The sequence below is a fragment of the Mercurialis annua genome, linkage group LG1-X (genome assembly GCF_937616625.2).
Source record: "Mercurialis annua linkage group LG1-X, ddMerAnnu1.2, whole genome shotgun sequence".
Classification (NCBI taxonomy): Eukaryota; Viridiplantae; Streptophyta; class Magnoliopsida; order Malpighiales; family Euphorbiaceae; genus Mercurialis; species Mercurialis annua.
The window spans coordinates 56,030,186-56,045,613 of NC_065570.1; the positions used below are offsets into that span (position 1 = coordinate 56,030,186).

The window sequence follows — 15,428 nt, forward strand, 5'->3', positions numbered from 1 at the left end:
GATGTATTAAATTTTATTTTTTAAGATATACATTTTTAGGTGGGAATTGGACGAATGAAACTTTACCACGTAAGGAGAGTTATAGAAAATGGATTAAATAGGTGGGTTATAAAGCATTTTCCGTATTTTTATTAAAAAAAGTCTCCATTCAATCTAGAAATCAGCGTAAGGAGTAATTTAAAGTTTAATTGAATAATTAAATAAATTCCGTATTAAATTCAAAAAGATCACATTTTAATTCTATTCAAAAAACATCGTGGATATTGTAAGGAAAATATTATTTAACCCACCATTTTGTATCACCTTCTTTAACCCACCTTACGTGGCGACATTTAATTCGTCAAATTCCCCTCCAAAAATGTATATCTCAAAAAAACAACTTTAAATGCACGTGATTGCCATATCAAGTGGTTAAGTAAGGTGGGTTAAAAATGAGGGTTATATAGTAATGCTTTTCTCTTATTAAGTCAAATGCTTAATTATTTATAAATGAAATATGATTTTGACTTGTCCGATTATACACTAGGTATATACATACTGTTTAGTTAAAAACTGGTCGATTTAATAGCAATTGAATTAACTAGAATTAAAAATTAAAAATAAAAGTAGTCGGTTATTTGATTGAACCAATAAAAATATAAGAAATAATATATTATTAATATAAAATAAAATATATATCTAATTAATTTAAAATTTCGATAAACTTTTTTTTTAATATTTGGGAGGAAATTTACTATTTTTTTCTTGATACAAGAAAAAGAGGCAAAGCCTAAACAAGACTACACATGGGTAGTACGACTATAAGAGACACCTAGCAGATCATGATCCAGCTAGGGAAGAAGACTAACAGGAGGCCTGTCGTGGTAGATAACACAGAAATCATCGGAAGAGTTCAGCGAAGCCAAGTGATCAGCTGCGAAATTTGCTTCTCTATAGACATGGGATATACGAACTACCCAATCCTTCTTCATATAAGCACGGATAGCAGCAAGGATGTTAAAGTAGCTACCTGCAGAACTGTTCTTATTCAAAGCGTCCACAACGTTCATGTTGTCCACTTCAAGCAAGATTTTTCTATACCCCATATGCCAAGCTAACATAAGACCATGAAGAACACCACGAAGCTCAGCTTCTAAAACAGAATCCAGGCCAATTGTCATGCAGAAACTACCCTTCCATCGACCTTGGACATCTCGAATCAGGCCGCCAGCTTTAGCGATTCCGGTACTAACAGCAAAGGCCCCATCAGTTGATAAAATTTACTATTTGAGACATAGTTTGTTGATAAAATTTAAATAAATTTGATTAAAATATATGAATTAATCGGTTAATTCCATTTAACTTACTGTTTGCTGATCTCTATATACAACAGTCACACTCTGAAAAGCCAAATTACTTTCTTCTTTTCTTATGATTTCTTACAACATCAAACATGTGGGTAAGTTTTTTTTTAAAAAAATGAACATAAATGACATCATTGATTAATTAAAATAATTATGTTGCACTAATTCTGTGTGTTCTATGCCTTATTTAGATAACATGGTACCTCAGTTATTCTCTTCGTCTAATCTAGAAAGTTTCTTTCTCTTTTGTATTCCTTATTTTATTTTAATGATCAAACACACCTAAAAATAATTAATTATATAGACAATTTTAAAACACAATTAATAAAGATAAAAACAAGAAAAACAAATACTTATTTATTTTTAAAATAGTTATCGCTTTATCTATTTTCACATAAATAAAGAAAACAATAAATGTAACTAAATTTATAAGCTTTTTTTATAAAATTAACCCTTTCTCGAAACTTATTGACATTTATAACTATAACTCTTTATTTATATTTTTGTATTTTTTTCAATGAATTAATAAAGAATATATATATATATATATATATATATATATATATAAATAGTAATAAATGCTCTCTTGATATTTTAAAGTGATAAATATTATAAAATAAAAAAATTTATCTAAAGTGACAACTATTTCAAAACGGAGAAAGTATTTTTTATATTTTTTTAATGAGTGTGAAAAACAATAAAAAGACTTTTCCAAATAGGATGGAAGAAATATTAAGACATTCGACTTTTTCTTAAAAGTACAGTTCAACCCGTTTAATTTTTTTGAAAACAATTAAGCTCTCGTGTTTTTAAAAATGAACAATTAAACTCTCGTTGTTTTAAAATCGAACAAATAAACCCTTTTAATTTACTTTTTGGACACTTACCCCCTCAAATTTTTGATAAATATTTTAAATATTAAAATTATTTTTCAATGTTTTTCCTATATGATTACGAGAGACGTGTCAACCATTAACGAGTGTTTCTAATAGTATTGGACGAAAGGAGTTTTTTGTTCTAGTTTAAAACAAAGAGTGCTTAATTGTATTTAAAAAAATAAAAAATTAATATGTATTTTTGTAAAAACTACGAGAGTTTTTTATACTTTTTGTCAAATATATATTTAGGTCTTATGTCAATAACTTGCTTACCCACTACAGTAATTGATCACTACCGTCCAATTGCTTTGACAGCAGTAAGTTTTAATATCTATCGACTATCCCAAATAGAGTTATGCAAGAATGGAACCACCTCGACAAATCGAACCAAATCAAACCGAAATTCGTTGTTTGGTTTGGTTATTAAGTAAAAATGGCTTGGTCTTTTGTTCGCTACCCATTGCCTAAGCCTCAGTGTGCCATTTTATATGTGCCACTTCTTGTGCGAAAACTTCGCGTAGCGGTTTTGCCACTTCTTGTGACTTTTAATATAATTTATATTCATAAAAAAAATGGATTGGTTTAGTTTTTATTTAGATAAAATTTGGTGTTTGGTTTTTAGTTTGATTTGAATATTTTGAAAACTAAAAAACCAAAAACACCGAACAAACTGAACTACGATATAAAAAATAAGATTTTTTTGAAAATATTATGTATGTATATTTATATTCTTATATTTTTTTATCTTTATTTAATTATTGTTGATATATAAGTTAATAAATTTTATACAACAAATATAAAAATTTATTAGATCCTAATCATTTAATAACTAAATTAATCTTAATACAAAAAATAAAAAAATTGAAAAAGTAAACGAATTCAGTTTTAACCAAATTAAACCATGTCGAACCAAACTTTTTGGTTTGGTATGATTCTGTTTTTTTTTCTCTCCAAGCTAAAAGCTCGGTTCAGTCGGTTTTGAATTTTTTTCAATTTTGGTTGGTTTCCAACCGACTCGAACCAACCGATGCGTACACCTACCCTCAAATGAGTTTTCTTCGTGGAAAAAAATATAAAATAATTGGTGGAAACCCTTATTAGATGATAAAATTTTAAATATTATAATATAATAAAGATATTCAAAAATTATTAAATAATAGTATAAATATTGGAAAATTATTATATAACTCATCGCTATAATTAAATTGAATTTTTTTAATTAGAATAATAATTTTCTGCAATCTTTTTTAAAGGTTATTGACATATTAAATCTCAAAATATGATGCTTGTAATCTATCTGTACTATCTATATCTATATCTATATCTATATCTATATCTAGGCAAATTTACTGAATAATCCTTTTCAGTTTACTACTAAATAAAGGTTTTATAGTCATTAACTAATTAGTTATTTAATTAATCACTATTGTAATTAAAGTCCTAATTAAAATAGGTAGCTAAATTATCTCCAATTTAATTTTTAGTATGTAAAAAATAACTAAATTGTCTCCAAATTAGTAGGAATACCTATCTTTTAGGTTGGTTGAACTACAAAATTAAAATACTATATTTGGTCAATACATTATTATTTAAATTTTTATCTTATTATTTTTAAAGATATTATTAATAAAATTAAGTTAATTATTTAATAATGGTTATTATAAAACCAAAAGAAGAATAAATTCAGTATGGAAAAAAAATTTAATAACCGAATATATTATATTTATTTTTACAAAAATTTCTAATTTAATATTAATTATAAATAAAAAATTAATATAATTATAATAAATTTACTAATATGTTCATTGACGAGCTACGTTACGAGCCACGTGCATAGCACGTAATGCGAAACTAGTAATAAAATCATAAGGTTTAATATTTTTTTTTTCATATGTGGCGTATTAGAGACGGCTGTACAATCAAATGATTGTATGCCACGTATGAAAAAAAATGGTCGGAAAAGAATTTGAACTACAAAATCCAAAAATAAGAAAGATTAAGATTTAATATGTAACATTTAAAACCTTAAAATTAGATCAATATAAATATCATCCGTTGAAATTTAATATTTACCAATATTCCTTTTTTAAATTATAAATTTTACTATATTTGTCTTTCTACATTAAAACAAAATAATAAGAAAAAAAAGTTCTATGTGAATTACGTTTCAGACATAAATTGAAAACAAGAGCATTAATATCATATTTTTGTTTAACTATTCAGATACTTATTTTTTTTCAAGTATAGTTAACGCTTTAATAATAAATATATACAGTAGATTAAAAATTTATTAATTTATTGAATACGTATATAAAAAATTATAATACTTTAAATATATTTTAAGCCGTTTTTATTTGTAAACCTACAATTAATATTATACTATAAAAAAATCAACTAAATAAACTTTAAAATTACTCTAAAAATGTTATCTCGATCTTCGATAAAAAAATATAACATTTTATTAAGCTAAAAAATATATTTACTTGACACTAAAACAAAAAAATAATTATTTAAAAATAACATTTATAAAATAAAATAGCTTAATTTATATATAGTACATGACAAGATAAGTTTTGAATAACACTATTTTATATGTGTGTGTAAGAGAGAGAGTGTGTGTGATTTTTTTAGAAAAAACACTACAATAATCAATATTTCTATAGAATATATTTTAAATTTTTTAATAATAAAATAATTAATTATCCAATATACAACAAAATTAGTTCCCTCAAATTTTCTTTGTTATAGGAATTATTAATTTATTGAATATTATATATTTGAGATATAATGAAACTAAAGTAAATAAGAAAGGTCTTAGGTCAAAACATGCTTTAGATAAAATGGATGAAAAATATTACTATAATTTACTATCAAATCAAAAATATTCCATAATTGACCTTTTGATATTATTTTGAGCCATACTTATTATCTTTAATCAAAACTTGCCTATAATTTAAAATAGTAGTAAGAAAGAATAAAACAACAAGTTGCTTAAATAGCAAACTAGGAATGGTTGCACTCAAACAGCCCCTTTGTCTCCCTCCCTTTCCTTGTCTATTCTGGTTTGCGACCTTCAAAAGCAAACCAACCAAACTGGCGGTTAAGCCTTAACCAAATAAAATATAAACCAACACTTCCTCTCTTCTAAATTTTGATGATAAACACTGTCTTCTTATAAATTCAGAACAACATGATCTTACTCAATTAAGTTACTAAGTGAAAAAATTTGGATCTTTCTTTTTATCCATAGAGAAATGAAAATGATGGAAACGGCTAGCTCCGGTCACCGGACGGTTATGGTGGGCGTAAAGCTTGACTCAGAGAGTAGAGAGTTGTTGACTTGGGCTATGGTTAAAGTAGCTCAGCCTGGTGATACTGTTATTGCTCTTCATGTTCTTGCTAATAATGGTGAGTTCAAAGTTATAAGTTTTGAGTGTAGTTTTAAGAATTTCAAAAGAGTAAAGATTTTTGGATTATTTAGATGATTTTGGTGAAATGGGTATTTTGTAGATATTGTGGATCGTGAAGGGAAATCTTCACTTCTCTCGCTTGTCAAAACTTTTGACTCTGTTCTTGCTGTTTATGAAGGTTTCTGCAACTTGAAACAGGTTTGCTGATTCTTTTCATTTGTTTGTTTGTTTTCTTATTTTTGGTTTCTAGAGTTGGTGGAGAAAATGCAATTTCTTGAAGTTAGTTTTTTCTGTGTCTAATATAATAAAACAGAGAGTTCTGAGCTTGGTGGGTTTTTTTTTGTAGGTGGATCTCAAGCTAAAGATATGCAGAGGCTCATCAATTAGGAGAATTTTAGTTAGAGAAGCAAATTCTTATTCAGCAACAAAAGTCATAGTTGGCGCAGCCAGGACTCACCATGCGGTCCGGTCACCGACATCTGTAGCTAAGAGTTGTGCCAAAAATTTGCCAAAGAATTGTATAGTTCTTGCTGTTCATAATGGAAAAATTTTGTTTCAAAAAGAAGGCTCTAATAATCATGGTGATTCACATGGTTAGTTATATTTTCTTCATTTTATCTTTTAAGTGTTTTTTTTTTGTTTGGCTTGTGCTGTATGATTAATTGGCTTGTGACTGTTGCAGCAAAGGCCGATGATCATCGAAAGGGTTTCTTTAATGTCTTTCATAGATCGATTTCATCGAGTAAAAGCTCTAAAGTGATAAGTGAAAGCAGTATTCATGAAGCCTTAAAATATGACGATGGTGAGGGAAATGACCGCAGTTTGCAGCTGGCCTTAGTGCAGGCCCGTCCGAATAGTTTGGGGAGTATCATGAAACAGAATTGTACAATTTGTGGAGCATCATCTAAATCTCTAGATGTTTCTTGTAACCAATCTGCAAAAGAGTCTTCTGGTGATGATGATAGTGATAACAAGGCTTTAGCTCTAGTGCCGGTAGCAAAGCTAGAGCGGTCTTCTGGTGATAATGATAGTGATAACAAGTCTTTAGCTCTAGTGCCGGTAGCAAAGCTAGAGCGGTCTTCTGGTGATGATGATAGTGATAACAAGTGTTTAGCTCTAGTGCCGGTATCAAAGCTAGAGCGGTCTTCAGGTTCATTTCGTTCCTTACTCCGACAAGTGCCTGATTTAAAACCCGGTTGGCCATTACTTCGTCGAGCAGTTTTATCCAGTCCACAAGCATTTGATAGATCCTCATCAAGGACGATCTCAGTAGTGCAGTGGGCAATGAGGCTGCCTAGCAGGCAACTCTCATCATCCATTTCCAGTTTGGATCACAAACAGAATGGTCAGGATCAACCTAGTTTAGATGGTGAAAGCGGAGCAATTGTTGCTGTTAGTACAGACACACTGGCGGTTCCACCTTCACTTGACCATAACTCAAACTTACCAAAAGAATTGGAGGGTATTCAAGAAAAATATTCAGCAACTTGCAGATTGTTTACGTACCAAGAACTCCTCTTGGCCACATCTAATTTCTTAGCAGGTTAGTTACCATTTCTCAAATCAATGCTCTTAGAAACTAGCTTAATTTTAACTTTTTGCTTGTGATTTACTTGATTTTTCTCTGTATATTCAGAAAATTTGGTTGGTAAAGGAGGCAGCAGTCGGGTCTATAAAGGCCGTCTTCCTGATGGCAAGGAACTTGCTGTGAAGATCTTAAGGCCATCGGAAAATGTATTGAAGGAATTTGTTTTAGAAATCGAGATAATTACTACCTTAAATCACAATAACATTATTCCTCTTGTGGGGTTCTGTTTTGAGAACAACAATCTTCTCCTCGTTTATGATTTCTTATCAAGGGGAAGTCTTGAGGAGAATCTCCATGGTATATATAAACAGATTACTTAATCTGCATTTTGTTCTGGACTAGATTATTTCGCAACCTATGATATATATGAAAATGTGATCATATTCAGGTAATAGAGAGGAACCTCTTGCATTTGGTTGGCGTGAGAGATTCAAAGTGGCCGTAGGAGTGGCCGAGGCCTTGGATTACCTTCACACCCGTACTGCTCAACCTGTGATTCACAGGGATGTTAAATCTTCAAATATACTATTATCTGATGATTTTGAGCCCCAGGTGATGCATTTTTTTTCCTTTTAGCTTCGTCTATTTGTAGCAGTAGTAGTAGTTTATTTTTTCAAATTTGTTTGTGCTGAAATTTTCTGGTTCTCACAGCTTTCTGATTTTGGACTTGCCAAATGGGCATCAGCCTCTTCATCTCACATAATCTGCACTGATGTTGCAGGAACATTTGGGTATGTCATTTTTACTGCAAGATAATTACTGTTTATGCAATATTTCTGAAATTTACCGAATGTAACATCTTGAGGAAGTATTAATCTGTCATCTAGTATAAGTGCTAACGGTATAAAAGTTATTGCTGCAGTTACTTGGCTCCTGAATACTTTATGTATGGAAAAGTAAATGACAAAGTTGATGTCTATGCATTTGGTGTTGTACTCCTTGAGCTTCTTTCTGGAAGAAAACCTATAAGCAATGATCGTCCCAAAGGCCAAGAAAGTCTTCTTATGTGGGTATGCTCTCTGTTTCTGTAGGATTGGAACCAATACTATAATTATCTCGTCGATCTTATCCCTGAAAATAAATATGTTAACTTGTTCAGGCAAATCCAATTTTGAGTGATGGGAAATTTTCCCAGTTGCTGGACCCAAGTTTGGGAGATGACTATGATCGTGATCAGATGGAGAGGATGGTTTTAGCGGCAACTCTCTGTGTAAAACGCTCTCCAAGAGCTCGGCCTCAAATGAGCCTTGTAAGTCGATTTTATCACTTCATTGTAGCTACCACTTCTTAAGGCTATCTAATACTCCAAAAATCGGCAGAAATGGTTCTTGAATGTCAAATTATGTTCCATTTTAAGATAAAATTACAAATTTCTAAAATGTGAACCAATTGCATTAATTTTCCATGGTTTTAATTTTCTTTCCGTTCTTGCTGATCTTAAGGTATTAAAGCTCCTCCAAGGTGATGCTGAAGTGACAAAGTGGGCTAGGCTGCAGCTTAATAACGTAGAAGAATCCGATATGGTTGAAGATGAAGCGTATCGTCGATCTAATCTACAGTCTCATCTCAACCTTGCATTGCTAGATGTGGATGACGATTCACTCTCCACGAGCAGCATTGAACAAACTGTATCACTAGAAGACTATTTGCAAGGCCGATGCAGCCGGTCATCAAGTTTTGACTAACCCAATGGAACATTATCATCGATCAGGTGAAATGCTCGTAAAACATCTATCGCTCAACTCCCTGCGATTCTTTTGTATATTATTTTGGTTCACTTACATATATACACCATGTTGTAGATAGGTGTTGGATGAGAGGTTGTTTGTGGTGTGCCCTCCTCCTTGCCTTGTAGTAGTCATTTAAAGCTTGTCAGAACATTTTCTTCTGTTTTTTTGTTTGAATTATGAATGTGTTGGTGGTTGAGTTAAATCAAGTGTGGAATATGTTATAATAGTAGAATATGATTTTATTGTATTTGGAACATTCTGATCTGGTGATCCTCAGAGTAATCATTGCTCCAATGGCCTAAAAAAGGCTTAATAAGATAAGATTTTATGCATTGTATGGTTGATTCATGGCAAAAGGGTTATTATTCCGGTCCTTAAACTTATGTTGAATCAAATAGATCTAATTTGATCAATCAAGTTTCAGTAGACCCAAAAGTTTTTAAAATGGGGTTAAATAGATCCAAATTGAGATGGAATAATAAGAAAATTTGGATTCATTTGACTTGAAATTGTGAACTTCTGAGTCTATTTGATTTTAATTAATGAAATTGGATCTGATTGAATACGCGACTCAAGTTTATGGTCTGAAATACCCTTTTCTGATTGATTTTTTGTGTAATGAACTAATAATAAATCTCATGAAATTTGACTGTCCTGTTTGATTTGTTTGTTTTTCAGAAGTTAAATGCAAATGTATGGTCCTTATACAAGTCTTTGTATGTCATTCTCAACTAGCTAGTGTGCTATTATTGCTACTTCTAGCTTTTCTTCACTTCGCTTAAAATCTACTGTTCATTATTTCTCGTTTTTCTTTTGTCACCATCTTGCAAAATTCATGGGGACATTTAATTTTCCACCGCCCAGACCATTGATGAGGTAAGTTCTAACCTCACCTCACTTTTTCCTATCTGCTTGTCTCCACCGACACATTGTATGGCATATAACACAAACACAGCCCCCCTCTCACGAGGGCAAAAGCACCATGTAAGGCAATCTTCTCATTATATCTTGGGACTTTCTTGTTTGGACCAGCGGCGGAGCCATATTTTTTACTCATGAACGATATATTTTTCCTTTCAATTTTTTAAAATGGACTGAAATGTACCTTTTGAGATAAAAAAAAATGAATTGATTTGTAGTTGGCTGAATATATAGTTTGACTCCTGAACTTGTACCCTTTTACCCATCTAACCTCCAAACTTAACGTCTCACCTATCGAACCCCTTAACTTGTTAAATAACCCGATTTGACCCCGAATTTGATAAATACGTAAACATTTAACCCCTCCGTACACAATTTCTTTTAGAACGTTTCAAGTGACAGGTGGACACGAAGGGTTCAATACTTACATATTTATCAAGTTCAGGGGTTAAATTGGATTATTTAACAACTTTAGAGGTTCGATAGGTGAGACGTTAAATTTAGGGGTTAGATGGGTAAAAGGGTACAAGTTCAGAGGTCAAACTATATATTAAGCCATTTGTAGTTCAACAATTTGCCAATATACATGCATTTCTGATGTGTGCATGCAGTTCATCTCTCCAAGCCTTGAGCTAGCATCTGCCCTATTTTTTTTATATGAACATAATATGTAACGTAGAATTGTGAACATTTATTTATCGTGTGACACATAATAATAATAAATATAATAATCAATAAATAAATGTGACATTGATTATAGTTCAAATATTATCAATTAATGTGATATCTATTGATTTGCTATCACGTTTATTATTGTCCTGACGTCTATGGATGGTTCACACTACGTGACGAAATAGGTTGATATAAGTAATTTTTGCATTCACCACATTTTCTAACGAGAAATTCTTATATAATTTAATTCACCAACATTAAATGTGTGACTCGTAATATTATTAAATGTCATAATTTATCAATAAATAACATATAATTATAATTAAAATATCACCAATTAATATGACATTTATTGATTGGTTAATTTTATTCAATAATTGATAACGTAGCACATCTAGTAGGGGCGAAGCAACCTCGCCAGGAACGAACATCACTAAGTCAAGCATTTCACCGACCTGGTAACAATGTCCGACTTTCTCGAAATCGTAGATAACATGACTTGGGGGGTCACCGGATCGATGGACATTCAAACATCATCCGAGACATTCATGTATGATAAGGTCGGACCAAGGATTCTATCCGGGCTCCGAGTCATATCCAACTCAGACCTAGACCGAGCTCCGAGTTCATAAACCCGAAAGACCGGATCCTATGACCCGGGCTTCGAGATACCCTCAGGAACCAGAACCATGATAACTTGGTCCCCAAGTTATCCGGGCTTCAAGGTCTAACCGGGCTCCGGGGTCTTGCCCAGAAACACACGCTCGTGTACCAGATCCTGGGACCACAGGAGATCTTCTGACAGGTACGTGAAGAATGTTCCCTCTGACACACCTAACAACCCGTGCCACCCGCAGGGATATTCTGCCACGTCAGCATAACTGATTTCTGGGACCACTGGGCTCACAACCTGCCAGCAAGGCAGGTTTGTCCTTAAACCCTAACTATAAATAGAGGGTTTAAGGACAAACCCTAGGTAATTTCTCTTTTCTACTCTAAGCACCCTCCTTTTCTCTTCTTCTTCTTTCTCTACCTCAAAACCTTACTTGAGCGTCGGAGTGAACGTCCGGTGACCCCCACCGGAGTTCCTTCTGACCTCTGTTTGCTTGTGCTGTGCAGGTCGGTAAAGCTCGGATTCTATTTGGCGATTCATCAATAATAATATGTGTCAGGCATTTAAATGATAATTCGTAATTATCAGTGATAGATACCGACTTTTCTTTTAGGGGGTCCAAATTAAAAATAAAAGTTAAAAATATAACACGTTAGAATACGTTTTAAATAAAAATTATAAGCTAATTATATTTTATTTATAAAAATTAATAAATTAACATAAATATGTTAAAATGTTTATTTTGATCTTTCATTTTCTAAAATTGTTGTATAATAATTTCATAGAAATCAAATCTTGTTGGGTGTGGTTAATTCGAACCAAATCGTTTAAAAATATTAATTTTAGTCAATTTTATAAGTTTAGCTTTTAATTATTGTCATTTATTCAATTAAATGGCATATTCTTCCATTCCATAAAATCAGTAATTTTTTTTTCAATTCTAACTAAATCTAATTTTGATTGATATGCTTTTTTAAAAAGTTAATTAGTAAAATATTTAAAATGTATTGTATTTGTTAAAAATGGGTTATAATTGAAAATTGGGATAGAATTGAGTGCACTCATAATGATGTGCTTTTTTGAGTGACTAAACTTTGATATCATTATTTAATTGGGCTTTTTATGAAAAATACGGGATTTGACAGCCCATTTACTTTTATACTGTTGAAGTGTAATATTTACATTGAGCACCTTAAAAATTTACAAAAATAACTTTATTTATCAGAAATATATCTTTTATACGGTTTTTTTAATTTTTTAATTTTCTTTCATTATTTTCAATTTTTATCTTCACCATTATATTTCTACACTTAATATTTATCACATATTTAATTTTTATTTTTTTAATTTTTTTTAATTTTAATTTTTTTAATTGTTGACGTTTTTCGTCAGTTCTAATCTCAACATACTATCAACATGATATCAACACAATATCAACAACACTTAATAAATTGGGTAATATTAATTTTTAAAGCTTTTTTATACTAATTTTTACTTTTTATCTTTATTTTTTAATTATAATCAACAAATATTTGTTATTTACCATATATTTTATTTTATTTTATTTTTTATTAAGTGTTGTTTTTTTTTTGAAAAATCAACAAAAAAATCAACATAAAATGAATACATCATTTTCGGCAATGTTAAAATCAACATAAAATCAATTTAATATCAACATGAAATCAACTATGTAATATTATAATAATTCAACATTATTATTATTTATATTTTTCACCAATGGTAAAATCAACATAAAATCAACTTTATAATATTGTAATAATTCAACATCATTATTTATATTTTTCACCAATGATAAAATCAACACAATGTCAACACAATATCAGGTGGGAGGATCCAGGGCCTTCGGCAGTGGAGCTGGATTTGTGCCTTTGTATGGATTGGAAAACTATCCTAGGGCAAACCCTTTTGCTTCAGATGCAAGCCACACCAACTTATCCACCCCAGGAACCACCGTGCCTCAGAGTTTCCTCCACAATACCTTGTCTCCCACTCAACTCAACTTCCCGGTAGACGCTACACTGGTGGCTACGGGAACAGGAACAACTTCTGGGCAGGATATACCTCCGGCGGTCTTACAAGCTCAAGAATATTTAGAATACATGGCTCGCCAACTGCACCAGGCCCAGCAGATGCATTTTGCAGTCATGTCCCAGTATTACCCAAGTTACAATCCCTCGGCCACCCCCGTGGCCCCTCCACCCCAAGCTGTTGAGTTTCAGGATGGTCGTCCTCCGAGAGAAGAAGGTCGGAACGATCACCCTCGACCCAGACCTAGGGGTCCCACAGAGCATCAAGCACCGAGAGGCGAAGATCATCGTGACACTAACCTGCCGAGAGACGAAGGTCGGCATGATCGCCCTCTGCCGAGAGACGAAGGTCGGCATGATCGCCCTTTTCCGAGAGACGAAGGTCGGAATGATCCTCCTCCTCCTCGAAGGGAGGGGGTGCAAGACGAGAATCTACCACCGGGGACACAGCGGGGTGGCGCTGGCTTGGGGAGGGGAGACCCAGACCCGGAGGCAGATCCTCTGCGGACCGCGAGAGCAGGAGTTCCACCGGTTAGGAGAAACGGGGCAGAAAGTGTTCACAGCTCGGGTGCAGCGTCACAGCATCAGAAAACTTTGTATGACGAAGTTACTCGTCTGGTCCAGGCCGAGCTGGATAAGCATAAAGGGCATAAGGCAGAGTCTCGACCTTTCACTACCTGTGGCATTGCTAGCCCCTTGTCAAAGGCTATATGGGATGACCCATTCCCAGATAAGTTTAAATATCCGCCCATTGACAGATATAACGGTAAATCCGACCCGATGACTCATTTAAGTTGCTTTCAGGTTGCCATGGGAGTCCAAAGTGTCTCAGACGCCACGGTGTGCAAAGTGTTCCCTTCAACGTTGAGCGATGCAGCGCAAAAGTGGTACCAGAACCTCAAGGAGGGCTCTATTACTAGTTTCAGGGAGCTCGCTATGGCCTTCAAAACCCACTTTGCCCCGAGCATCGAGCGAAAGAAAAGATCCAGCGATTTAAAGAAATGCTTTCAAAAGCAGGGAGAAAGTTTGAAAGCTTACATTGCTCGGTTCAATGCCGAGGCGATCATGATAGAAGACTTGAACGATGATACTGCCATCGATGCTATGAAAGATAACACCAGCATGCAAGTTTTCCGAGACAGTCTGATCACCAACCCGGTTGACACTTACACCGAGTTGATGGACAGGGCTTGGAATTATATCAATCTTGATGAGGAAAGGCAGAGGAAGTCTTACGGGATGGCTAGCCCAGTTCCCAGTAAAACGCAGAATACTCAGGGATCCAACCGTAGCCAAGATCGGTACCGACCTCTGAATGAGACTTCGGGGTACAGGGGTAACAAGCCGTTCAATGCTCAAACCAGTCCGCCAAGCACGGGGCCCGGTACTAAGCCAAGTTTCAGTATTGGGGGAGGAACTGAAGGACACGTGGACCGAGCAGGAGTACCGAGACAATATGTACCGCTTAATACTCCAAGGGAGCAGATTCTGTCCTGGATCAAGCACAACAATGAAGAGATTCGTTATCCACCGAGGCTAGTAAAAGACGGAGACCGATCCAAGTTCTGTGATTTTCATGATGGTTATGGCCACGAAACAGAGGAATGTGGACGTTTGCGAAGTGAGATAGATAAGTTAGTCTGCCAGGGGCGATTACAACATTTTGTTTTGGCCAAGGAGGGCCAAGACCGAGGAAATACGAGGGTCAACTCGGTCAGGTCGGAGCCAGGGGGAGCAGGGAAGCCCAATCCCCATCAAAGAAAACACAAGTCACGGGAGTAATCAACACTATCTCAGGAGGAACTTTAGAATCCGAGTATGGTCGCAAACACAGAAAGAAAAAACAAAAGATGGTCATGTCGGTATCTACGGGGTCGCCATGGCCTAACATTGTTTTCGGGCCAGAGGATGCGAAAGGAGTAGATTTTCCTCATGAAGACGCTTTGATTGTATCCGCCATCATTGGATCGAAATGGGTGAAACGATTGCTGGTGGACGATGGTAGCTCGGTTAACTTGTTGACTCTGTCAGTCTTTTTGTCGATGGGAGGATCCAGAACTGATCTTAAACCTGTGAACATTCCCCTCCTGGGGCTGGGAGGAGCTCCGGTCACCCCAGAGGGCATGGTTGAGCTAGACTTGGAGCTCGGCATCGAAATACCTCAGGAGGACGGAACAGAGGGAATCCTGGCGGAACCAACATGGAAGGTACGTTCACTGTTCATG

The 15,428-nt window shown here is 33.9% G+C and overlaps 2 protein-coding genes across 2 annotated transcripts; both read left to right on the top strand.

Annotated features, from left to right (window-relative positions):
* The first annotated feature begins 5,230 nt into the window (after window positions 1-5,230).
* LOC126684477 (protein kinase STUNTED-like) lies at window positions 5,231-9,151 on the top strand. Its single transcript, XM_050379485.2, has 10 exons — window positions 5,231-5,629; window positions 5,732-5,829; window positions 5,978-6,224; window positions 6,314-7,174; window positions 7,268-7,516; window positions 7,608-7,771; window positions 7,871-7,950; window positions 8,082-8,229; window positions 8,319-8,468; window positions 8,662-9,151. Exons 1-10 carry the CDS (start codon window positions 5,476-5,478, stop codon window positions 8,902-8,904), a joined length of 2,394 nt encoding a protein of 797 aa, XP_050235442.1. The 5' UTR covers window positions 5,231-5,475; the 3' UTR covers window positions 8,905-9,151.
* A 4,832-nt stretch (window positions 9,152-13,983) lies between these two features.
* On the top strand, window positions 13,984-14,985 carry LOC126673454 (uncharacterized). The gene is made up of 2 exons (XM_050367608.1): window positions 13,984-14,327; window positions 14,391-14,985. Exons 1-2 carry the CDS (start codon window positions 13,984-13,986, stop codon window positions 14,983-14,985), a joined length of 939 nt encoding a protein of 312 aa, XP_050223565.1.
* Window positions 14,986-15,428: the final 443 nt, after the last annotated feature.

What these genes read in the sequence shown, in the direction of transcription:
- LOC126684477 (XM_050379485.2), top strand. Translation starts at nt 5,476, where the DNA reads ATGAAAATGATGGAAACGGCTAGCTCCGGTCACCGGACGGTTATGGTG. An exon ending in CTGATGATTTTGAGCCCCAG is followed by an intron (nt 7,772 to 7,870) that starts GTGATGCATTTT and finishes TGGTTCTCACAG; the next exon opens with CTTTCTGATTTTGGACTTGC. An exon ending in AAGAAAGTCTTCTTATGTGG is followed by an intron (nt 8,230 to 8,318) that starts GTATGCTCTCTG and finishes TAACTTGTTCAG; the next exon opens with GCAAATCCAATTTTGAGTGA.
- LOC126673454 (XM_050367608.1), top strand. Translation starts at nt 13,984, where the DNA reads ATGACTCATTTAAGTTGCTTTCAGGTTGCCATGGGAGTCCAAAGTGTC. An exon ending in ATGAAAGATAACACCAGCAT is followed by an intron (nt 14,328 to 14,390) that starts GCAAGTTTTCCG and finishes GTTGATGGACAG; the next exon opens with GGCTTGGAATTATATCAATC.